Genomic DNA, 26858 nt, shown 5'->3' with positions numbered 1-26858 from the left:
CAGACTCTTAATTGCTTTCTACAGGTAGTTCTTGGATAACGCCCGTTTAGACAATCTGATTTGTTTATAACATTGCTGACGAATTAAGGAATGGTATTTTTGAGAATGCTCACCTTTGTTCGCAATAATGTGATTCCAGAAGTGATTGTTTTGCATGCTTTGTTCTGCGCATGTGCCAATGTCAGCTGCCGACAAAGCAGCTTTCTGTGAGGCATACTGTACAGAGTTTAGTTTAGAGTGGTGCTGGAAAAGCACAGCTGGTCAGGCAGCATCACAGGAATGAAGGCAGGGAGCCTTCGAGGTGGAGAGATTAAAGGGGGGTGTGTGTGTGTGTGGGAAGGGGGCTGGGGAGAAGGTAGTCAATGGTAGGGCATAGTGACAAGAATGTTATCATGAAGTTTCCTGGTGATGAAATTGCAGGTGGTGAATACAAAAGAAAGGCTATAACACTAGAAGAGACATGATATCGCTTGCTTAACAGGAATAAGGGACGCACCACGATGACCCTCTGACCCTGCATTAACAATTTTTTTAAACGTACTATTTTTGTTTCATTGATAAATACGATTCACACCTTTATTGACGCTGTGTTATACTTTGTATTAGACTTTTGGTGATTTTTGAGCGATTTTTTGCTGGTCTGCTCCTAACCCCATTTTCCCCATCGGCCCCATTATTTAGATTAAGCGATTTTCCATTAATCCAGATTTCGCTAGATTGCAACTACAGCGTCATAGATGAACTACCTGTACTGGTCCCCAATGAAATTTGATGCACCGTTTTTATGTGAGAAAAATACTCAATCCAGTAGCAACACCGTGGAGGAAAATAATTAGCCACCGCTCAATAATAGGGATAAAAAGAAGAACACTCGTCATATTTGAATACTTGAACTTTACCGAAGGATACAGCATATAATGTGCGAAGGGGGAAAGAGGACAATTGCGTACATGCTCTAACAAAAAAAATCGGAATTATGTACCGCCTTTAAAAACTGAGATAAAAGGAAAATGAGGGGGTCAATTATAAACAAGTCGCAAGGGATAAAAAGTGAACTTTCCAACTCAGAAACTGTCAGCTGTTACTTCAGAGACGGCTTCTCAGCTACCACAATGAATATCTATAGATGGAGAAACTGTTGGGATAGCAACCGGGAACTTGGCGGCGAGCAGAGGCTGCCTGTCTTTCCCAGCCTGGCCGAGCTCAGCCGGTATCGGTGCACACATCGCTGAGCCCTCCCACGGTCCGGCACAGTTGTGCCTCCGCTCTCTTCCGTTGAAGCCTTACCCTTGGCTCGAGAGACCCTGCGTTTTCTCGCAGCCGCCAATATCGGTGAACATGGTTCACCAAGCGATGATGGATCGCATCTGCCTGTGTATGACCCATCACCATGGTGACAGCTCAAGGACCCTGACGGATAGGACCCCGCCTGTCCTTTCCGGTGCCTGTTATAAGAAAGAGGCAAAAAGTCCTGAGTGCTGAAGAAGAGGTACACTCGGAACGCCGACTTCTGCACTTCCTGATGCAAGCTGGCTTGCTGTGTTCTTCCAGCCTCCTGCTTGTCTACTGTTATGGGAAAGCGACAGCCTCCTCCTGCCGACCGGGAACCGAACATTGATTATCATGTTCATTACTTTCAGTAATCCAGAAAAAGGCCGAAGCATTTTAGCTATGAATTAAAATTGTTTTATCAGACCTCAATAAACAGATTATTCGTTTGACCTCAAACGAGTACGATTTCGGAATACAGTTACAGGTGACTGACAGTAATAGAAACAACAATGTTGACTGAACACGGTTTCCCTGAAAGGGAACAGAGCCGAAGGTTTCTCACATTCGGCGGTTAACGATGGATTAATTCAACACGTTCGGTCAGCCTGGTTATTACGGAAGAGAGAGTTTCTTTTGCCCAACTGTGCAAGGGTGGCTCACCCAGGCTCCACCTCATTCTCGGTGAAACGGTTGAAAGTAAAAGTGCAGCGACTCCTCTCGACCATTTCTTCCCATTTCTTTTTCCTTGACTTTGACAGTTTGGATCGGGACTCCAACTCCCAGCGTACCTGTCACCGACGAACCGCCCCCTCCATCCTGACGCCATCGCGTTCGCGTTTCGCTGAAGCCAATCTGTTGCCGAGGCAGCCGCCGTGTTGACGCGTGGCTCAGTTGCCGCAGCGCCGGCCGGGAGTTGTAGTCCGACCTCCAAAGGTAGGCGCTTATTGGCAGCGACGAACGGACTGCAATCCCCGTGAGCTTTAGCGCTCCTCCTCCTCCACCCGCGGCCACAAGATGCGCGGCAGCCAATCGGTTGCCAGTATAATACGTTCGTTATCCGGGATATATACACAATAGGATCCAAGATGGCTGAGTTTGGAGCTTCAAACCACGGGGATTCGGCTCTGAATTACCAAGAAAAGGAGTTAAATGAGAGATTGAAACGCTTGTATCCGGCTGTGAACGAAGATGAGACTCCACTGCCTCGATCGTGGAGCCCGAAGGACAAGTATAACTATATCGGATTGTCACAAAACAATCTCCGTGTTCATTATAAAGGTAGTCTCGGTGGAATAATCTCGGTTAATCCTGTGGAAAAAAAAAGTCACCGACGGGCGATCGTGTTGTGAATAAGTGATTTTTTTCGTGCTCGTATCAGTGGTGTTGGTTGGTACCATGACAAGTAACGATCTTAATGTTAACCGACGTCACTGATCCGTCTCTAGCTCCTGAAAATATTCCATTTTATTTTAAGCTTTATTTTATTTGAAAATGCAAGACATTTCCTCTTTCCCAAAAGACGATTTTCAGTTATATCTTATTTCTGGCGCTATGCCCGCTTATTGAAGTGATTAACCAAATGATATCTGAGTAACAAAGTGCAGATCGTCTCAATGGTGGCAATGCAGTAACGTATTTAATCGTTACTTAAAATAAACAACCCTTTTTGGCTGAGCGTCTTGTATTGTTTAAAACGAATAGATTTTTTTGTCGTCACCTGCCGGTTTGCTAACTTCTGTATTCGGGTGTGTGGGTTATGTATTTATTTAGATATTCCGATAGTTTGGTCAAAGGTAGATTTACGAGGAAGAAAAGATTTATTTGTCCCCTTATGGGTCCTCTTTGTTTTAACACTGACGCAATTCCATGGCGAGAACTATTGGCTTTGAATAATTCAGCTGCTAAAATTGCGTCAGGTGCCTCCGAAGGTGATTATTATTTTTGTAAATCAGGTCACGGAAAAAACCACAAAGATGCTGCATCGGTTCGTGCAACGCACCCGATCCCTGCTGCTTGTGGCATATATTACTTTGAGGTGAAGATCGTTAGCAAAGGCAGAGATGGGTAAGTCCATTCCTGTCGACTCTTAACATGACGTGACTTTTTTCATGGCGGTGGACGATTCCTTTTAATAATTGCAGCTTTCGCTGTTTGCAGATATATGGGAATCGGATTGTCAGCCCAGGGTGTCAATATGAACCGGCTGCCCGGTAAGTCACGGTTGTGTCATTGTTGTTGGCGTTTAAAAACCTGGAGACCTAAATGGTTTCAGTGTAAAATAATCAAAGCAAGATCAGTTTATTTTGGCTTGTGTTTTCCATCGACAGTACATATGTTTAGTCTGAATTACTGTCTGAAGGTTCCGATGTCCTCGGCAACCTCTGCACTATTATTTCTTGTGATTTTTGTTTCTCCTATACCCTGTAAAACTGAAGATATGGTCACGTGCCCGTTCTTGGTATATTTGTTGACATTATTAGCATACGCTCACGTGTTAGTTGCATGCATTGCAGGGAATTGGTTCAGTCTTTGCAGCAGAGCCGTCTGGAGGGAAAGATTGCATTTTTAATAAGATATCAGCACTTGTGTTTTTTTTAAATTATTGGTTTTGTGTTTATGTTGATTCAGGGTATCGAGTGCGATTGCATAATTCTAATTTACAGGCCAGTGGTTTTCAAACTCTTTGCCTGAAGGGATCCATTTCAATGGATTAATGCAGATGCACCCACCTAAATTATATTGGCACACGAGAAAACCTCTGTCTTTTGATGGCTTCTTCTTTGAGTTTGCTTAAATATTTAACAAAAAATACTCTCTTTGCTGAGCTCACTCACCTCGTGACTGAACATCCTTCATAATTGCAGTTCTACTTGGTTATCTTCCTACGGCTCTATATCTGGCCATATTCAGACCGCTGTCAGATGAGACAACTTGTCCACACTGCTACATGCGTGAAGGCTGCACCCTGCTTTTGCTTCTTGTCTTGCACAATGCTTACTTCTGTATGATACTTATTTGTTTATTGCTTGACTTTTTGTGGACAAGCTGGAAAATCTATTTAATACCAGGTTAGGAGCCATTGTTCTAAAGAGTTATCCATTCATATGATATATTATTCTCACATTGAAAAGCTGGCATGTTAAAATTTTAAATAGGAATTAGCATGCACTTTAGTACTTGTGCAATATCATTCTTTGCATTGCTATTTGACCTGTTATTAGTACATTTTAATTTTGAGGTATAAATCAAATTGATTGGTAAAATGACTTTTGCAGAAGATGAGAGAAGCTTCAAGCTGTGGACAACTGTGTTTTTGTGCTTGATTACAAATTAAGGCCTACTCATTAACTGTCTTGTGTATTTTTTCCATGAAATGGGTGATGAGTTTAACTGCCTTTTTGACTAGGAAATTTACAATGATAATTCTTCACTTGACATTTCAGGATTCCTTTCCATCTCAATATCAAATATAAGAAGCTGCTAGATAGTGCTTGCTTTCTTCTCTCTGAAAGATGATTCACACTAATTATGATCCAAACATCCTGATAGTCATCTCAGATCTTGCTGAAATACTTTCCCTTATGTGAAACTAGACAGCTTGCTCCTGGAGTACGTTATTGGAAAATGTCAGGGAAATCAGAATTTGCTTAATTCCACTTGGGTCTCTGAAGTTTTTGGTTCCTGTTCAGTGTAGAAAATCAATGATGTTTATTTGCCCTTGTTCACGTTTGTATGCTGAGATTAGGAAATTAGATATTTCACTTGACTGTCATGCGAGTTGAGATCCCCTCAATCAGCACAAGCTAGAGGTCAAACCTTCAACCATCCAGATTTTTGCAGGAGCTCATTTGGCTGACTGTATCTGTACTAGCTCTTAAGCACTGTCCAACTAGTTTGCATTTGCTGCTGTTTCACCTTTATTCTTGCAAGTTCAATTTGTGTGTGCTATGTCTAATTCCCTATTGAATATGTATCGAGCATTATTTCAGACTTTGTAGCCTAGATTGTAAAATCATGACAAATTAAAGTCCTCATCTCCCCTATGATTCTTATGCCATTACTTTTCAAATCTGCATCCTCTAAGTTGACTTTCTGCCATTGAAGAAAGTTCATCCTTATTTACCATATCAAAATCCTTTATCATTTTGAGCAGTGAAATCTTCTTTAGTCTTCTCTGCTCTCAGGAGAACATGCACAATATTGTTTGGAACACTAGGATGGTGCATGACTTACAGGGTCATTTGTGAAGATGAAACAGCTTTTGTTAGATACATCAGAAGCCTCATTAGGTACATTTAAATTTTGAGGTGGTCTTGATAATGTGTATCGTATTCTATCTAGGGTGGGAAAATATCTCTTTGATCTTTTTTACAAGATATTGAAAAGAATTGCATGAAGCAGACTGAAGTGGAGCAGAAAATTGAAATGATTGTAAGGAAGAGAGAATACCAAATTAATTGGTTTCAGTGAAGGTAGTAGAAGCGGGAGTCTTCAAGACGCTTAAGAAATATTTAGATGAATACTCGAAATGTCAAGGCATACAAGATTATGGGGCAAGTGTTGGAAAATGGGATTAGAGTAGAAAGATAAATGCTTGATGACTGATGCAGACATGATGGTCTCTAGGGCCTTTTTCACCCTATTAAAAACAGACTCTTTTAAACAGGAAACGGCAAAAATAATGCCTGGAAGCCAGGCCCCATTAAGGCAGAGAGCAGAATTACGAAATCAAAGAAATTAATGATGGAATCTTCACTGTGCAGCTGGAAGTAGTTGAGGAAACGAAAAAACCAAAGACTGACAAGCATGTTGCCAGTGGTAATCTGAACCATGAGTACTCTAGAATATTTGGAATTTAATGGACCATACATACGGAGACTTGGAAAATTTAAAGTTTGTCAGTTTGTGAGGTTATGATGTTAAGTGCAAGAAGAGGGCTCGCAAGCTAGCTGTTTGGTCTAAAAGTGGTGCTTTGACTACAGACTTGATTGAGGGCAAGAGAAACAGCCTCAGGATGATCAGAAAGCCAAGATTATTCCTGCATTATTTAAGCTGAGTGGGCATCTTGGGCAATGTCACTAATAATGCAAGGACTTAATTTTGTTTAACTTGGAATCTGAAATGATGAGCCAAGAAGGGTCTTTGAAGGTGCTGTTCAATTCTGCTTTACCTCCTAGCCAGAGATTTTTTTACACTTCAAAAGGCAATTGGATAAATTAACTGCAAATTGAAACGATGGTGGAAGCAAATTCAGTTTTAAGCAGTGAATTCTGGGTCATCATAACTTGCTGCATGAAAGTAGTCTCATTTTGCCTCTAGTTCTTCCAATTACTGTACACAAACATTTTTGAATTGTGTGGAGAACAAAATTTGTTTGCCCCTTTGTAATAATTTAACATATAATTTATTGTTTTGGATTCCAACTATTGCATAATCTTGTATCATGATCATTCATGCTCAACAGAATGTCAAGTTGCAAAATGGGTCAAAGTTTGACATGTAGAATGGCGTCTGCATTTGTAATTGTTCTCTGTAATAAAGAAATGTGCAAGGCATTTTTTTGTTTGCAAAAGAATACAGAATGTGTGTAACCAAGATAATATTCTGTGTCTATAACATAAATATATAAGTAGCTATTTTTACACATATATCCAAGGTTACAAAGTTTAGAACTTTGGATGGATTCTATTTGTGGCTGTGTACCAAAGTTAATGTTCACAGACTTATTATTTTTAGTTGAAGATGTTTTTAAGTTATAAGCTATTTTGTTAAAAGATGTGTGGCTGCTGTATCCAAGTATTCTGTTTTTCTTTGTTGAAACAACTTTTTTTTAATCTGCTTAAAAAATGATCTAATGTCTTTTGGCTTTTGAGACTGTATACATCATATTAAAAATCTAGCTTTATGTACGTATTGAGTTTGAAATCTGTTAGATCTCTACTTTTATTAGGTACAAAATGACTTGGTTACTGAACTTTGAATCTGTTATTTCCTTGATAGCTGGTTTGCAATATACTGTAGCATCTGTCGCTTTGGAGTTAGTGCTGTTTCTGCACTGTAATGAAAGCACATCAGTTCAGAAACATTGCACTTGTTCAAATGTTTGAAAATTAGGATTGCAACTTTTAATTTTACAATTTGGAAGTTCATCTGGGAAAGGCCAGCAGGAAACAACTACCCAGTGGAAATCACTTCTTATGTTGATAAAAGTGTTGCTGACACTGTGTGGCCTTGGAAAACTACCCTGTGGCAATAGTGGAATCCCATTTTATATTGTAGCGCGACTGTCAAAGTATGTACTACTGTTTGTGATTGATAGAGAGGGCATCATTAATACTGTTATCAAAATGTACAATTTTGTTTTATTTTATAACATTTTATGTCGGCCCTAGTATTCCTAATAGGTGAGGAAAGTGTAAGGTAAAGATAAGATAATCTGGCAACGCTGGGGCTGTGGACGTTCAACTATAAAGGTATGAGTAAAACATATTTTCAATCTTGCCAACAGTGGCAGACTTTCTAGCAGCACAAAGCTGCTGTTTGGGAATTGGTTGTTTGAGTGAATGTGTGGTGGGCAGTCCACAGCAATTGTGATCAAAGAGCTTAATGGACATTGGATCCATAATATATTGCTGATCATAGTGAAATGAACAGAGTCTGAAAGTGCATATCTATCTTCCAGGTGTACAGGAATGTTGGGAAAAGACATTTGCCTTCTTAAGCAAACAACACTCACCCGCCTTTAACTGCTGAGTTTCAGAGCACTAGGAAATTTGGCTGGCTGCTGAATTGAAAGAAGACTCTTAATTGCATGTGGGAATGTGATTTAAATGCAACTAAATGCATTTCTTCCAAGATTGGGAACAACACAAGCTCTGCAATTCTTCATCACTATAAGAATGACAGGGGTCTGTGTTGCGTGGTTGGGATTTTTTTTTTGTTTTGAGGGCTTCATTGCTGCCAGGTCAGGGATGTTAGTATTGTTTTTGCCCACTGAGTACCCAGTTATGCCACTTCTGTTCTGAACAGACTAATTTTCTTTCACTACAAAAGTAGTAATGTAGCTATCCTGAAGCTGTTATTGGCTCACCCAGGGGAAGTGGTCTGTTGTGGTGGAATGCTTCTGTAGTTTGGGTCTGGTTAATTTTGCTGTTGAACAAAAAGATACCCAACTCCATAAGATTGCGAATCATATTGTTCCATTCCCCCCCCCCCCCCCCCCCCCCCCGCCCCCAGTCAAAGCAAAACATTCAGACGCAGTATAGTTTTGCCTCCATCTTTTATTCCGGGCCCTGGAGAGAGAGTGAATGATCGCCTGTGTGCACAGGGACATGAGTTCTCTGTCTTCTCTCGAAGAGCATTTTCTTAATGAATTATATAGTCATTTTACAGGGAGTAGCATTCAGATAAGGCAATATAGATATCGATTGGGTGATCGTTTCAATCAGAAAGCATCAACAGTAAAGATTAAGCCATCTGCTGATACACAATGAATGTTCTTGACCTTAACTGGCTTCACATAATGAATACTTTTTACCTTGTTAAACTGACCTAATGTATTGAATGCTTCGAATATTATTAAATGGCTGTACATAATGTCTGCTTTTCCACCTTGTTAACCAATTACCCTTGCCTCCAACATGCTAATTGTAAGTTCTTATCTGATCTGAGTATTACTCAGCTGAACCTCTTGTTTCACAAAACTCAAAACTTCACTCTTTCCCTACCAGCTCATACCTAATACATATTCTCAATATGGTTCTGCTCCTACCTGTCAGAATGCAATCAGAACATATTCAACAATGGTTTCTTTTCCCACCTGCACACTTGTCACTTCACAAATCTCTGAGGACCTATCTCTTGGGGCCTTTTCTCCAATTATATGCTGTCGCTTTGTGATTTCCATCAAGAGTGCTATTCATGTGTTCTTTAATGATACGCGGCTAAATTTATCCACCCTAAATTTATCTCTGAACTGCCTCTGTTATTCAACTGCTTATCCACAATTCAGTCTTGTATGAAACTCAACATGCTATGACCAAGCACTGTGAATTTGGAAGCTAAATTTATGACTAACTCTGTACTCTACCACGGATATATTCAAACTGAGCCAGACTTTTTGTAAGCTCAATTACTGTATATACCCATGTAAAAGTTAAATTTTTAAAGGTTCAAATTTATAGGGTCGACTATTACACAGGCACTAATTTTGAGGGGCTGAAATTCATACTGCAATTGGGAATATGGTATTATTGACAAAAGTCAATTTGATTGTTCAACTCATCCAGATAAAAAAGAAAAACACAACGAATTATGGCAAAGGTAATTACCGGAAAAAGCAAGAGAAACAAGAATGAATTACTGGGAGTATATTTTATTTATACATACCTCTACGAAAATTTAACATCTCAAAGATTCATTGAAATCCTGCAAAATCACACTGTTCAACATCATCGTGGCCTAGTAAAATGGCACACTTCAAATGAAACATTTATTAAATTCTGAATGTATAAGCGTCTTGAACTTACCTGCCAAATTCTTCCGTTTCCCTCACATTTACTCTTGTATGTAATGAACCTCAGCATCATTAACAAATTTGTCAAAGAACTAAGGATGTTTTTTATTCAGATATAATAGCACAGTTAAAATGGTTAACTTTTTAAATAAATTTTTATTAAAAACCTTTTCAAATCTTTTACGAAGCAAATGTATATTAAAAAAAATACAAAAAGATAGAGGTAGTACAACAATGTAATATTGCAATACTATTAATAATCTATCTACTATTCTACCAGAACAAACTTATCATTTTCATTTTATTGTAGTTTAGTTGAAGTTAAATATAAATTAAGCTGAATTCAAATTAACTTCAATTAAATTATCAAGTTTTGAGAAGATTTGTAACTCAAGTTGAGGTTCTGGATGTAGGTTTGCTCACTGAGCTGCAAGGTTCATTTTCAGACGTTTCATCACCATACTAGATAACATCTCCAGTGAGCCTCCAGATGAAGCACTGCTGGTGTTTCCTGTTTTCTATTTATATGTTTGGGTTTCCTTGGGTTGGTGATGTTATTTCCTGTAGTGACATCATTTTCTGTGGTGATGTCATTTCCTGCCCGGTTGGAATGCCATGCTTCTAGGAATTCTCATGCGTGTCTCTGTTTGGATTGTCCTAGGCTGGATGTGTTGTCCCAGTCGAACCTGTGTCCTTCCTTACCTGTATATAAGCATACTAGTGAGACAAGGTCATGTCGTTTTGTGGCGAGATGATGTTCATGTATCCTGGAACTCTATCAACAAACATCCCATATCCTGCCTCCTGAGAAAAAGAACAGGAAATGGCATCACCACAGGAAATGACATCACCACATTGGAAACCCAAGTATATAAAGAGAAAGCAGGAAGCACCAGCAGTGCTTTGTTTGGAGGCTTACTGAAGATGTTACCTGGTATGATGACCAAATGTCTGAAAAAGAACTTCCAGCTCAGCGAGCAAACCTACAACCATTAAATTATATCACATTATTCTATTTCACTCACCACACATCCGCTGAAGCTCCCACCCCTGGGAGCACCAGTCATTGTACCCGTATTTTTTTTCCCCCCCAGCTTCCCCCTCCCAGGGGCCCCAAACTGATTCCCACAGTTGTATCACAGCCCTAATTAATATTGCCGATAAGTCTGTGTCAACATAATTTAGAAAGGGCTGCCATCTCTTTTAAAACTGCTCCGTTTTGTGGTGCACCATACTTGTAAGGTAGTCTTGGGGGAGATGCTCCATCACCAGCCTGTGCCACCCCATAAGACCTGGGGTTTTTTCCAACATCCAAATCATTAAAATGTTCTTCTTCACACAGTGGGTGATAATGTTATACGTTCTTTTCCTGTGTTCCCCCAGAGATGGCAAATTTGGCAACCCTAGAAGAAGAAATACCAGATCCACTTTGACTTCAATTCCCAGGATTTCATCCAGCTCCCTTAATATGACACTCCATATCTTGCAACATGACCAAAAGCAGTGTGTATGAGTACCTATTCTAATTTTAAATTTGGGATACCCTGGAGATGCTTCTCTGTTGAACTTAGCTAGCCTCTATGATGCCATATGAGCCCTGTGTAAAATCTTCAATTGCATAGCCTGCGCTTTGTTACATATTGAGATTTTCTTTACATTTTCCCATATATCTTCCCATGTTTCCAATGAAATATCCTCTCCTAGTTCCCGATTCCAAGTCCTACAGAGTCTTTCCACATCTCCTAAGGCACGTCCTTTCTGTAAATGTGACAAAGAGCGTCTGTGCACCAGAGCCCTCTTTTCTCCATGTCGGACATGCAAGGCTGAGCCAGGAGCATGGTCATCCTCTGTATATAATCCCTTATGTGAAAGTACTGGAAAAGGACCCACAGGTGAGGTGTCGGAAGACTGGAGGTTGGCTAACATGGTGCCACTGTTTTAAAAAGGGTGGTAAGGACAAGCCAGGGAGCTATAGACCAGTGAGCCTGACGTCAGTGGTGGGCAAGTTGTTGGAGGGAATCCTGAGGGACAGGATGTACATGTATTTGGAAAGGCAAGGACTGATTAGGGTTGGTCAGCATGGCTTTGTGCATGGGAAATCATATCTCACAAACTTGACTGAGTTTTTTGAGGAAGTAACAAAGAGGGTTGATGAGGGCAGATTGGTAGATGTGATCTATATGGACTTCAGTAAGGCTTTCGACAAGGTTCCCCATGGGAGACTGATTAGCAAGGCTAGATCTCACGGAATACAGGGAGAACTAGCCATTTGGATACAGAACTGGCTCAAAAGGTAGAAGACAAAGAGTGGTGGTGGTAGAGGGTTGTATTTCAGACTGGAGGCCTGTGACCAGTGGAGTGCCACAAGGATCGGTGCTGGGTCCTCTACTTTTTGTCATTTGCATAAATGATTTGGATGCGAGCATAAGAGGTCGGTTAGTAAGTTTGCAGATGACACCAAAATTGGAGGTGTCGTGGACAGCGAAGAGGGTTACCTCAGATTACAACAGGATCTTGACCAGATGGGCCAGTGGGCCGAGATGTGGTAAATGGAGTTTAATTACGATTAAATGTGAGGTGCTGCATTTTGGGAAAGCGAATCTTAGCAGGACTTATACACCTTAATGGTAAGGTCCGAGGGAGTGTTGCTGAACAAAGAGACCTTGGAGTGCAGGTTCATAGCTCCTTTTAAAGTGGAGTCGCAGGTAGATAGGATAGTGAAGAAGGCGTTTGGTATGCTTTCCTTTATTGGTCAGAGTATTCAGTACAGGAGTTGGGAGGTCATGTTGTGGCTATACAGGACATTGGTTAGGCCACTGTTGGAATATTGCGTGCAATTCTGGTCTCCTTCCTATCGGAAAGACGTTGTGAAACTTGAAAGGGTTCAGAAAAGATTTACAAGGATGTTGCCAGGGTTGGAGGGAGCGGCTGAACAGGCTGGGGCTGGTCAGCATGGACAGGTTGAACCGAAGGGTCTGTTTCCATGCTGTACATCTCTGACTCTAGACAATCCACATTTCTGATTTAGTTGGCTAAATGACATCAAGACCTCCCCCTTGAATAAATCTCCCAAACAAGAGATTTCCCTATTCTCCCATACCTTAAAGCCGGAGTCCATTGCCCCAGGTTTACATCCTTGGGCTCCTGCCAATGATGTAAATGGCGAGGTCTTAAGCCAATTGTCCTTGTCTTGCCTCATTATCCTCCAAGCTGTCACTGTATTTAAAATGATTGGGCTCTTACACTGCTCAATCACTGATTTCATCTTATCCATGAATAATAGATTAACTAGGGGACATCTCGACTGTGAGGCTTCAACATCAAGCTAGATGACTACATCCAAAAGTTAATATCATTAAAAAGTTATCGTTAACTAAGTGCAATAAGTGCCGATAGTCTTAGTACTGGTCTGAATGAACGATTGCATCAAAATGTGCTATAGTAATCCAAGTGGTCTAAGTAGAATTATGAATGAATAGAGACGCAATACTGGTAAACAAAGAGTGAAGAGTAGAGTTACATGAATGAATGCAATTTTGTTTAAGTGCGTTCATGGGAACGTGCAGTTTCCTTTTGTAAGAAATTTAGTAGGGTCAACTTTTGCAAGACATCGACTTTTACACAGTATACAGAGGAACCTCGATTATCTGAACAAGATGGGCGGGCACTATTTTGTTTGGATAATTGATCATTCGGTTAATTGATTTCCTCTGGGGCTCGGAGGTTTCTGTGAAGTCTAATCCCCGTTCAGGAGACGAGGCAAAAGCACATTGTTAGAGACCCTGCCCCAACCCCGGCCGCTCCCACCCTGGCCCCTGCCCACCCCCAACCCTGGTTGCTCCCACCCCGCCGGCCCCCAACACCAAATAGCACACAGGCACAACATTTTGACAGGTTCCACCTCTGTCGTGTATAGGACTGTGTTTAAGTGATTGTCTGGGGAAGAGGGGTTTAGTGTTCACCTCTGTGTAAAACTGTGGGGGGGAGGGAGAGAGGGAGAGAGAAGGTGGGAGGTCAGTCATTTGGAGACAGTGCCTAGACTGTCCAAGACTCTCTTCGGTAGCATTTCCGTGAGCCGAGTTCGTTTTTGACCATTGTAAACAAAATACACGATCAGGGTTGAAATAGCTTTTTGACGTAATGTTTCTATTGGGAAGTTGAGATCCCTTTTGGACAAACCAGTATTTGAATAATTGATGTTCCTCTGTATATCGTATTTGATTCTGAGCAGCAGATCACACACATTTCTATCTTCTACAGAAATCGCCAGTGTTAAGTTTTTAAAGACATTATCTTTCTTTTCCCCAAGGAGCTTTTGACTCATTTGCTCCTGTGCTATCCTTGTTCACTTTCAATCCTCTACCTATCATAAATTTTGTTTGTTATTTTATTTATTCATGAGATGTGGGCATCACTGGTTGGGCTAGCACTTATTGCCCATCCTTAATTGCCCTTGAAGTTGGTGTTGAGTTGTCTCCTTGAACTTCTGCAGTCCATTTTCCTGTAAGTTGAGCCACAGTGGTGTTAGGAGGATGTTCTGGGATTTTGACTTGGTGACACTGAAGGAGCAGCAATTATATTTCCATTTCAGAATGGTATGTGGTTTGGAGGGGAATGTGCAGGTTTTGGTGTTCTCGTATATCTGCTTCCCTTGTCCTTTTTGGACGGTAGTGGTTGTAGGTTTGGAGAATGTTGTCTGTGGAACCTTGCAACTTATCCATGTCTCTGTTGCGTATCTGTCTCATACCAGATCCACATCCTCAACATTCTTCCTGATCTACTTTGATTTCCTGCCCCACAGTATTTCAAATTTTAAATTTGTCCACATCTCTATATCCTTCAATAGCCTTAGTCTGCCTCCAAACTTTCTCTAAAACTTTTAAACAGGTTTAACATCCGTTTCTCATAATCAAATGGGGATGCACTTGGCATTTTTTGATATATCAAAGCTGCTATACAGATGAAAACTTAGTTGATCATGGAGGTTTTACAGTCACAACAGCATTAAATAGTGGATTACTGTTTTTATTTTTCCTTTTAAGTTAATCTTAGTTTCTTGTCATCTCATTGCGGTTGCCTCAGTAGGTGTGATATCCTTTGTTCATAGTTTATCGTTGCTTATGAAAACAATCATGCTTGGCCAATAGCTCTATCTGTACTGTTCCATTTGACCTGTCTAAATGTTATTGTGGCAGTTCAAGAGAACTTTATTAGTTAGGGTCAATGTAATATACTTTCACTGTCCAGGTAAATTTCTCAAAACCTTTCACTGCTTAAAGGTGTTGACTCAATTTGTGTGGTGCTTTTCCAAGATACTATTGATTAGTGAACATAAGTGTTCTGGTGATGCTTTCTCTATCCAGCTCAAGGATGCAGACTGACAGCAGCACCCGGAGTCAGATAACAGTTCACAGATCTCAGATTAAAACTCTGGGCTGCATGATTTGGGTAAATGCATTGTTTATAAATTTAAGAATGTTCTTATGTAGCTTTGATCATGTTTTGTACTGTCAAGGTATGGTTTGCTTCTAAATTGTGCTGCAGTGTAATCATAAAACAGAACTTTGTTTTAAAGATTTGTTATTACAAAAAAAGTGAGGGAAAGAGCTGCAAATAATCAGGTTCTTGATAATTTTGATCTGAATCATAAAACAGCTTCAGGAGTACAATAATGTACCATTGAAAATTTATTGCCAAGAAAATGGAATACAGCAGGACCCATTTCATTTTGGTTCCAGATGGAGTGGAATTACATTTCTGAAGTCATTGTATTTCATGATGTTTTGGTTTCAACATGATTTTAAAACAAGTTACAGATCCATGTGACCCCAATTCATCTTGAATGAGGGGCTTGAGCAAATCTGATTTTTATAAGGTGTGGTGTGTGTATATGGAGCTCCAGAACGTTACTTAGATCTGTCCTTTTTATTGCTAAAATATTTAACATCTTTTCTGTCACCTGACCAGACGCCTCCAACACACTGACCTACTTTTATCCATAGCTGATAAGCTCAACTTGTCCATAATGGTGCTGCGTACATGCTATTTTGTTTATTTTTCTGTTCTCCACAATCCTACTTCTGGACCTGTAAAGTTGATAATAATATACATGTCATCCTGTCCTTGCTGACTACCTGCCTTGCCTCTGAAGTATTAATATAAAATCTTCATCCCTGTGTTATAAATGCAATTTCTTCAATCCTTTTATTGTCGAGAAAACTCTTTCTCTGACTCTAGCTTTTGAGCAACCCTCCTTTTGTTACATTTGCAGCACATCCTTCAGGTACCTCACTCATGCAGTTTGAAACTCTCTTGCTGAAATAATTCTAAAATAATTCCTTTAACCAAATTTCTCAATCATCTATCTTAGAAAACCTTTGGCTAAAATTTAAGTTATCTGCCTGTTTATTGAGTTACTCCTTTATCTCAAAGGTGCTATATAAATCCAATTTTCTGTTTAAAGACAAGCATGCATTATCAATATTGTTTAACTAGTTGTACTATTGCCTAGTACACTTCTATTACAAAAATACATTTTCTGCCCCTGTTACTCATTGCTGTTTGATTAAATGACCTGGTTTTCCTCTACCATTCCTCTTCCAATTGTGTGGTACGTATATTCCTTTTGTGGAGTGGAAAAACTTCTTGATTTGTACAGAATACTTCTTACTTGGGGGTTGAGGGGAATATAATCCAAATCAGGAGCTGGCAGCAAGGAGTGTAGTGGGTCCAAATCTTTGTTTTGCTATTTTGGTGCCGTATTTAAGTTGGGTACAAGTGACAGCCATTAGCTTGCCTATTCAAAAAATCCATAGTGTCCAATTATCTTTTAAGAAAATTGCCACGTGTTCACCTCCACAATCCTATCTGAAACCCTGTGAGTTCATAACTTGATGAGAATTTCAAACCTTTTGTCCTAATTTTTAAAATGTTGCCTGTAACTTACTGCCATATTGTCATGGTTTAATTTGGAATAATGTTTCAGATTTATTTTCTGTATTATGCACCATACCTTTTCTAAAGCCAACTCTTTCCTTCTGTCTTTCCAAAGCTGAATTTCCAGGTACGCCAGCCTTGTTCATAACTTGATCCTATGTTGGACGTCCAATCTTGTAGTTCATTTTGGAGCAGATTTTACATCCTTCCCTTATGACTTGTTAATAGAACTGAGTGGGGCACTTGTAGTGTGGTCTATTAGCATGACTTCATCTGGTCTTTACTGGTTAACTACATAGTGCAGCATTCTGTTTACATTATTTGCAGCTCTGTAATGAGGTATTTTGAGTGTCACCTCTGATCAGAAACCTTTTGGATCAGTTTCAACTTCATTAGTTATTTAGATACAATTCATGGAGTACTCGTGTCACCCATTTTTCTCTTCCTATGTTCAGGGGGAACAGTATACAGAATTTAAAACCTCGGTTATTGCTTATTGTTATCCATTTTGGTAAATCAATGTAACTAAATCTTCATGATTTCAAATATACAAAATACAGCATTGATGTTTTGGGGTTACATTTGTAATAGCATATAAATCAAACTGTAGAGAAACATAGTAGTCAGTGGCTGGACTGATGTCTGCATTTATATTATGGAAAAGAAAACTAATTAGTAGACTTCCTTTCCCTTGCTTTTACTCTACAAATGGATTGTTTCTATTTGCTCTTGGTGTGTAAATACTGGAATTATAATGTTTTGTCTATCTTTTCAAGAAATAAGCTTAGGTAAAGGTTCATAATAAAACAATTTGCACTTACTTGGCAGTTGCTTTTGCCAAGAATGTCCCAAAGCAATGAATAATAACTTAGCAAATCTCTACACGTTAAACTATGTGCAAAATACAGTCACCACATTGAGCGCAGCAAATAAGATGCCAAACTAATTCTTCGTTTCTATGATAATTGGTTGCACTGTTAAGAATATTGTCTATAATCACTATGACATCACCTCTCTGTGTAATATCTGATTTAGCACTGTCTCAGTGCTGATGAATCAATGGCAACAACTTGCAGCAGTATCATTGATATTTTAATAAAATGGGAAAGCATTTAGAATTTTAATTGGAAGGGCTGGGGGGAACTGATATTATTTTGAAGGAGGAGACATTACAAACCTGCCAAATAAATGAGTTTTCAGGAAGTTTTTGAGATGCAAGCTTTCGAGAGACAGCCATTTTTGAAAAGGCAATTCCATGAGTTTTTGTACACAGCTGGTAATATTGGGTCCATAGAAATGAAACAAAAGGCCCAACCATCAACAGTGTCACCGTCATTATTGAGTTCCTCATTGCCCTATCCTTTGCCAGTTATATCAACAATTTTAAGATTAGAGCAAATCAGACATCTGTACTATCACATACTAATTTTTCTCTGAAGTTGTATATTATTATTTAGACATCTATCATTGTAGTTTTCCTGTTGGGAACATCCTCACCACAGGAGTTGCAGCAGTTCTAGGGGAAGCCCTATAGCCACATTCTCAGGATAACTTGAGACAAGCAATGCCAGTATTAATCAGAACAAATTAAAAATAAATCATCCAGTAGGATGCCTTCCTATACCTACTCTGAAACCACCAAAGATTGAGTTCTGGTGTACAGACTGACATTTGGAATGAGCAGGTTGACTGACGAAGAAGGTTGAATAGGTTAGACTTGTATTTCTAGAGCTTTGAAAAATAAGATTTGTCTCAGTTAAAAATATAAAATCCTGAACTATCCTGACAGGATCGATGTGGAGAGCCTGCTTCCTTTAATGGGAAAATATAGTACTAGGGGTCACAATTATTTTTTTCTTTTGAGGGCAGAGTGTCTTTGGAACTCTCCTCTTGTAAAGGTAATGGTTGAATATTTCTAAGACAAAAATAGATTCTTGTCAAGCCAGGTGTTGAAAGGTTAGCAGGGTAGATGGGAATATGGATTTGATATTGCAATCAGATCAGCCATGATCTTATTGAAGAGTGGGGCAAGCTCAATGGGTGAAGTGCCTACTCCTGCTTCTAATTTGTATTTTTGTTAAAGGCAGTTAATACCTGGAAAGGGTTAACTTGCATCACAAGTGAGCTCTGCTCATCAGAATTTAAGGATTGTGTTTCTTGGAAGTGCTCACCAAAGTTGTGGGATGTAACCTACAATTCTGCATGTGTTCATTAGAGTCTCCGAGAAGTCCCAAGTAATTATTTTTCAGTATGGATAAATGCAAGGTATTGCATTATGGTAAAATGAAAAAGGGCAGGACTTATGCAGTTAGTGGTAGGGCCTTAGGACTACAGGTACATAGTTCTTTGAAAGTTGCATCACAGACAGGATTTTAAGATGGCATTTAGCTCACTTACCTTCATTACTTGACCATTTGAGTATTGGAGTTGGGATGTCATGTTGAGGTTGCGTAGGATGTTAGTGAGGCCTCCTCTAGAGTACTGTGTACAGTTGTGGTTGTCCTGCAATAGGAAGGACATTATTAAACTGGAAAGGGTTCAGAAAAGGTTTAGAAGGATGTTGCTGAGACTGGAGGGTTTGAATTTTAGGGAGAGACTGGATAGGCTGAAAACTTTTTCCCTGAGCAAAGGAGATTGAAAAGTGACCTTTTATCAAAGTTTATAAAATCATGAGGGGCATAGGTAAGGTGAATAGCAAAGTCTTTTCCCTGAGGTGGGAGAGTTCAAAACTAGGGGGCGTATTTTTAAGGTGAGAGGAGAAAGCTTTAAATGGGACCAAAGGGGCACCTTTTTCAAATAGAGCATAGTTCGCATATAGAATGAACTAACGGAGGAAGTGGTAGATGCAGTATAGTTACAACATGTAAAAGGCATTTGGAGAGTTACATGAATAGGAAAGGTTTGGAAGGATATGGGCCAAATGCAGGCAAATGGGAAACTTGGTCGGCATGGACGAGTCGGACCAAAGAGTCTATTTCGTGCTATACGACTCTATGATTCTACAGCTGCTATCATTGTAATCTGGGCTGGGAATAAGCAACCAAAAGATAGTAATATGGAGTTCTACCAATTGAAACAAAATTGACAAATGATGGTTAACTGACATGGTAGCTTCTGTCACTTTGCTTTTCTAAATTCAAGGCTGGAATTGAAATTTATATTCTTAAAAATTCATTCATGCAATGTGGGCTTCAAAGTCTGTTTCAGCATTTCTAATCCGCTTCAAAGGTGGTAGTGGGCTACATTCTTGAATTGCTGTAGACTGTGGCTTAGGTGCACATTGCCAATAGGAAGAGAAGTCTAGGTTTTTGATGAGCAACAGTGAAGAAACGGCGAGTACAGTTGAAGTCAGACTGACATGTAGCTTGGATGGAAACATTTACGTGGTGGTGCTCCCATGTATCTGGTGTCCTCCTGTTTCTCTGTGGATTAGAAAGCTGCTGTTAGAGCTGAGCCTTGGTGAGATTTTGCAGTGCATCTTGAAGGTGGTATGAGCTGCTGCCACTGTGTTGATGGTGGAGGGAGTGAATGTTGAAATGGTTAGTTGGGATGCCAATGAAGCGGACTGCTTTGTTTTGAATGGTGTTCAGCTGCTCTCATCCAGTCAAATGAGTATTCTATCAAACACTTGGTGCCTTGTAGTTGGTGGACAGGCTTCGGGGAATCGGGAGGTGACTTACTTGCCACAGAATTCCTAGCCTGTGATCTGTTTTTATAACCACAGTATTTATACAACTGGTCCAGTTCAATTTCTAGTCAGTAGTAACCCCAAAGTGGTGACAGTGGCAGAATCAGTTATGGTTGTGCTATTGAATGTGAAAAAGCAATTATTAGGCAAATATACTTGCCACTAATCAGCACAAGTGAACGTTGTCCCAGGTCTTGCTACATCTGAATGTGGACTGCTTCAGTATTTGAGGAGTTGAAAATTGTGCAATGCTCAGCACCATCATTAGCGAACATCCCTACCTCTGACCTTTTAAGATGAAGGGACAGTTGTTGATGAAGCAGCTAAAGATGGTTGGGTCCAGGACTACCTTAAGGAACTTCCGGTTGCGATATTCTCTGGCTGAGATGATTGGCCTCGAACAAGCATAATTTCTTCCTTTTTATGCCAGGTATGATTCCATCTAGTAGAGCGAGTTCCCCTGACTCCCATTGACTATAGCTTGGCTCATGATTCTTGATTTCTCACTCCTATTGAGCTGAAAATGTGTTGCTGGAAAAGTGCAGCAGGTCAGGCAGCATCCAAGGAGCAGGAGAATCGACATTTTGGGCATGAGCTCTTCTTCAGGAAGGGCTCATATTGTCACGCCATATTGTCTTGTTGTTTAGGGCAGTCACACTTGCTTTCCTCTCGCGTTCAGTTTTTTTTTTGTTCATGTTTGTGCAAAGGCTGTAATGAGGTCCAAAGTTGAATTGGCCTGGCAGAACATGCACTGGCATCAACAAGCAGGTTATTGCTGAGTAAGAATCACTTGTTAGCACATCAAACGCACATACATCACTTTGCTGACGTTTGACAGTCAAATTCTTCTCTGCAATTTTTCATATTGCTGGATTGATGCTTATGTTATAAATGCACTTGAACAACTTGCCCATAGATGTGAGTAGAATTATTGCTAGTTTTTGAATATCTTCAATATCAGTGGGTGGCACGGTGGCTCAGTGGTTAGCCTGGCTGCCTCACGGTGCCAGAGACTTGAGTTCGATTCCAGCCTTGGGTGATTGTGCAAACTCCAGACAGACATTCTCCCCGTGTCTGCGAAGGTGTCCTCCAGATGCTCTGGTTTCCTCCCAGAGTGCAAAGATGCGCAGGAAAAGTGAATTGGCCATGTGAAATTACCCATAATGTTCAGGGATCTGTAGGTTAGGTGCATTAGTCAGAGGAAATGTAGAGTATAGGATAGGGGAATGGGTCTGGGTGGGATACTCATCAGAGGGTTGGTGTGGACTTGTTGGGCCAAATGGCCTGTTTCCACGCTGTGTAGGGATTCTATGATTCCTATGATAAATGGCCAAGCATCTTGTAATCTTGTCACTTGGCATATTATCGATCTATTCTTTTTCACACGTTCTGTTTTTCTCTCCCTGTGCTCCCCTAACACCAACCATCATAGCATTCAATAGTAACTTTATTTTTGGATATTAATCAAGCATTAATTGTGCTTAATTGTAAGCAGGTGGCATCAACTAGGGATTTGTTTGTGTCCCTGTACATAGACAGCTGATTTAAACTGTAATTGGGAGGTTCTTGCTGTAATATTTCCAAAACGCTGATTGAAAATGTGGTTCTTGTGGTGTAATGGTTGTGTGCCTGTATCTACCTCTGGACCAAAAGACATTCAATCAAATTCCACTTGCCTCTGAGGTGTGTAAGTATATTTCTGAGCAAGTTGGTTAAAAATATTTTTGTAACCTTTTAACTATGTTGATGAATAAATACTCCTTTTCTGTAACCCTTTATGACCTTGAAAGTTATTGAACATGCAGGTTGATTTGTGTGTGAGCAGCATTTGGGAAGGTATTGTCCTAGATCTATTCATTAATGATCCCTGACTGAAGTCGTACAAATGATCCCTGACTGAAACTGACAAAGGCATCTAAACCTACTGATTCAACAGAGGTCAGTTTTCTACTAGCCTGTACAGTACTTGTTTTGCATCTGAATGCTTGGGCTACACTCTCAAATGTCCAGTCTTTCCAATCATTTTAGTTCCTTTCAAGTGACATTGTTGCGCTTTATTTCAGCTGCCTTAATTTTGCACTGGTGTTGCTTGCTTTTGACCTGGGCGTGTCTCAACTTAGAGCTAGACAAAATTAAATTTACCATTTTTACTAATTTCAGGTCAGCAAGATTTGGCTTTAAAATTTCCTCAATACCAACAGCAAATCTGATATTTTTTTCATTTGCTTTTGTTGCCGATTGCATGAATCTCTATTTATTTCAACAATATAAATGAAAAGGTAAAGTAACCAACTTTGAGGTTTGTTAACTTCAGTATATTGTGTCAAGCAGTCCATTATTAATTTTTTTAACAATAGTCATTTGCAGTAATGGGAGATCTGTAAGCAGCTGTACTTAATTGGCAACTGTTAGTAGATACTGAGATATTGAAATAATGGATATCAACATTTCTGTTGCACTTAGTATCAAATGTTTTGTCTAACTCTTTTCATGTTAAAATTGTTCATGAAATTTTGCCACAACTGTGTGCCTAAAGTTTTAATGATATACAAAAATCAGTTTGGAAACTTCTATCTTTGAGGAAAAATTAAAATCTGAACTCATGCAAACTAAAATGCAGTTTTAAATTTCCCTTTCTGTATTTTGAGATAATGTAACCTGCTAAATATTTGATTTTGAATGAAATTTAGTGTTTGGTAGGACCTAATTAGAGATTTTTGTTTTCATTGTCTTCCATCAACCTGTTTCTAAAGCTGCCAATTTTGTTTTGGTATTTCTCAATAAATGTCAGTGCTCTTGCATAAAATGCTCTTCACAGATCATTAACATCAAACACTTTAAAGTCAAGTATAATATGACTGTGATGCAAGTTAAAAACCTTTTCCTTTATTTCTCAAATGTTACTTCTACCTGCTCAGCATGAGAATATGTGGTGTGTGTGTGTGTGTTTCACCTTACAGCATTTGAGTTGCTGACATCTGTGAATGAAAGTAGCAATGAGTTCTGAATTGAATGAATAATTTAGATTTCGGTTCAAATCCACCCAAAATGATATCCTTTAAAGGAGATTATTGTGTACAAAGCAAAGACCTACATTCCGTTGGTTTGTGCTGAAATCAAGATACTTTCCTGAACTTAATGGGTTAGGATGACCGAACTCGAAACATTAACTCTGTATTCTTTCCACAGATGCTGTTAGACTTGTTGACTTTCTCCAGCAATTTCTGTTTTTGTTAGTTTCTTGTCTTAGTGATAAATCTTCTGTAGGTTTGGTATACTCTACCTGAAAGAAGATCTCGTACAATATGTTTCACCAAGCGTTCATGTTTTTTTTTAAATGTGTGTGACTGAACCTTCAGTTTCTGTCAGCCTGCTCTCTGACATTATTTCTCTCAACGTTTTGCTCTGCAACACCTTATCATCTAAAAGAAATACTCTTTATAATTTGTCTTTCTTAGACCATGCTTTCATCTGTTCTTTTTAGTTTCTCTCATTCTTTTGCATCCTGTTTTCTTCTATTATTTTGTACTACCAAACTTTCTCCTTTGTGAGGGTGTGCTATACGTATGCAAGTTGCTGTAGAAATTGCATGCCACTATGCCACCATAACTATTAACAGCAACATTGCTTCACCAGGTCTGTATACAGTGGTTGCATATTGTTTATTTAATTTTTAATTTGAACCTAATTATTGACTACATATCAGTCATATAGTTTCTCTTTGTAAAGATGAGTTGGTTTAAAATTCTGTGTGTGTAAGGCCTGATTCCTTAATCACTTAGTCATAAAAAGAAATCAGTCTTGATATTACACTTTCTTTTTCTGATTTTATTGTTCTTACATTTATTTTATTTTGTTATTTCATTTTGCAGTGAAATATCTCCTGTTTACTGCATTAGTTTAAAGTATGTAAGTATGACCAGAAAAATCAGACTAGATAACTTTGCTTTTTGACATATCCCCTATGTAAATTCCACTGCAATCTGATCCCAAAATCTGATTCTCAAAAATTTAAAATTTCATCTGTCTTAACTGTGAATAAATTTCACAGCCCTCTAGAGTAGAACATTCAAAAGATTAACAACTCAATGAAGAGATCTGTCCTGAACTCAGTGTTGAATGTCTGTCCCCTTATCATAAGTCTGGTGGTTTTGGACCCTCCAAAGATGTGCAGATTCGGTGGATTAGCCATGCTAAATTGCCTGTATTTTCCAGGGTTGTGCAGGTTACGTGGATTAGAGGAATAGGATAGGGTAGGGTAGGGAGGTGGGTCAGGGCAGGATGCTCTTCAGAGGGGTGGTGTGACTTGAGGGTTGAATGGCCTGCTTCCACACTGTCGGGTTTCTATGATTCTGTGAACATGGGGAAACAGTTTTTTTAGCATCTGCTCCGTCAATAAGTTTGATGTGTGGTTCCCAATCTGTTGTTTATTGACTTTGACTTTGTTTCAAGCTTTGAACTTATATTTTTGAGTCAAGGAACAGATTTGTGACATTTATGATTTTACAATTTTGCTAAGAGAGTCCCCTCGTAACATGCTGATTGCCATTTTTCAAGAATATTGTGTTTAGTGTCACGTTAGAAAATTCAGCAGTGTTGTTTTGATTCTTTTGTATTTTTAAAAATGGCTGCAAGCAAAAAAGTTGGTCTTTCCTAATTCCACAGCAACACTACTTCTGTCCTAATATTGTCTTGTGGGTTTAATGTCCGATCTTGCTTTGTGATGTTCCTTTGATATGCTTTGGCCATTTCATGTTATAGGTGGTATGTAAGTATAGTTGGTTGTTTGTATATGATGTGTCCAAAGTAATGTGCTGAACCAGCCATCTCCTCTTGCCACAGAAATATGAAGGGTTAAGCAGTATTGAAGTGAACAAAAAATGAATATAAATAAAACCTTAAACTGTCCTGAGTATTCCAGAACCTTCAGATGACCGAAATGTACTGAAATTGCTTGAGGCTGTATGTATTTTGAGTATGGAGACAAACGTCTTTTCTCTTGAATTGATTTGGCACTTTATTACATATAGAAGCTCTCGTTAATCTTAAATAAATGTTACCATGATGCAATCTTTAATATCTCAGTAGAACATAGTAACATATTCTGTAAAGTTGTGAAGACACTTTGTTTTCTATTATTTGGAGGACTTCAGTTTTGAAAGATTGTGGACAAGGAACTTATCTTAAATTTTGTGAGGAAATCTGGAGGAGTTTCTGAGAGGTAATTAAAAATTCACTGTAGCTATTGGAGAGATTTTTTAAACAAGGCTACTTAGAAAGCACACATGCCTGGTAATAGCTGATTGCTTTCTTCTAGACACTAGGGTTGTTTTGAACAGTGAATGACTAACTGCCTTGGAGAGGTTCTGATCTTATCTAGTTCATTTAGAAGGAAGCTTCAATTTTGAGCAAATTTTTACATGAATACTGAAGATTCTTTCACATTTGCAAGGACTATAGAGGGCTTGCATATCTGCAGCAATGTGATGTGCGTTTGACATTTGTCATTTCTAGCCTATTCACCAATGTAACACTCAAGAAATCATTAGACATTTGCACTGCTGTACAACATCATTGCTGCTACTACGATGTGCATCTGTATTCATTGAACTGACAAACTCAACAACTGATGTAGTTGAGTTCAGTTCTAATAACACCATGAATGCCTAAATAGATAATGTTCCTATGGAATTCCTTCTCTGCTCTCTCAGAACCTTTTGTTGGGTTCTTTGAGAAACACCTTTTTGAAATTACTCCTAACTCCCTACGACTTGCATATTTCCAGCATGCTGATGATACCTTTTGCTATACTAAAGTGTGCTGCTATATGTAAGAATTTCCTCATGTCTTTAAGGAGTAAATTTCTGTGCTCAAATTCACCTTTTGAAATGGAATTGATTTGTCTGCTCCCTTGATGTGCTTAGTGGAAAAATCTGCTAATGGATTATCTACTGTTGCCTACCACAACTCAACCTTCAGTGGTCAATATATGTTAGGATTGCTACAGTTCAAAGCACAGTGAAATTGGTATTATTGGCAACTTTTCTAAATATGTTCTGAGCATCGTGCAAGATAATGACTACTCTGTTTATGTCCCTTCTTTCTGTATATTGCACAAATTCATGAATGGGCCTAAACTGTCAATTTTAGTCTTCATAGTGCCCAGTCTACCTCTGACTTACCATGGAGTAAGGGCTCTCAAATATTTGAGTAACAGGTGAACGTAACTATTTTCACACTGCTTCTACACAGTAACGACAGAAGTGATGTTTGCCACTAACAGAATGCTGCCATTAAGCAAAAAGAACATGCTGTCTATTTCTCAAATGAGTAATGTGGAATAGAATTTCAGTGCTAGTGTGTTACTGTGTATGTAGGTCATACATTCTGAAGATTGATGGATGGTTTCAAATGTTTATGTCCACTCGGCAGTTCAGAGCTCAAGGT

The 26858-nt window shown here is 39.2% G+C and overlaps 2 protein-coding genes across 3 annotated transcripts in view; one reads left to right on the top strand and one right to left on the bottom strand.

Moving 5' to 3' along the window:
• Window positions 1–1384, bottom strand: part of tsnaxip1 (translin-associated factor X interacting protein 1) — a 59460-nt gene extending 58076 nt beyond the window's left edge. The window contains exon 1 of the mRNA XM_072547449.1: window positions 1288–1384. Within this exon, the coding sequence (XP_072403550.1) occupies window positions 1288–1340 (53 nt within the window). The 5' untranslated portion in view covers window positions 1341–1384. The remainder of the gene's footprint in view (window positions 1–1287) is intronic.
• An 869-nt stretch (window positions 1385–2253) lies between these two features.
• ranbp10 (RAN binding protein 10) overlaps window positions 2254–26858 on the top strand; it is a 148610-nt gene continuing 124005 nt past the window's right edge. The window contains exons 1-3 of one of the 2 annotated variants that reach the window (XM_072547450.1): window positions 2254–2550; window positions 3225–3336; window positions 3430–3482. In XM_072547450.1, the coding sequence (XP_072403551.1) occupies window positions 2358–2550; window positions 3225–3336; window positions 3430–3482 (358 nt within the window). In that variant the 5' untranslated portion in view covers window positions 2254–2357. The remainder of the gene's footprint in view (window positions 2551–3224; window positions 3337–3429; window positions 3483–26858) is intronic. The other variant, XM_072547451.1, reaches the window with a different exon arrangement.

This window comes from Chiloscyllium punctatum, chromosome 26 (assembly GCF_047496795.1).
Source record: "Chiloscyllium punctatum isolate Juve2018m chromosome 26, sChiPun1.3, whole genome shotgun sequence".
Classification (NCBI taxonomy): domain Eukaryota; kingdom Metazoa; phylum Chordata; class Chondrichthyes; order Orectolobiformes; family Hemiscylliidae; genus Chiloscyllium; species Chiloscyllium punctatum.
Note: the sequence above shows the minus strand (reverse complement) of the source record. Positions and strands in the feature narration are given on the sequence as shown.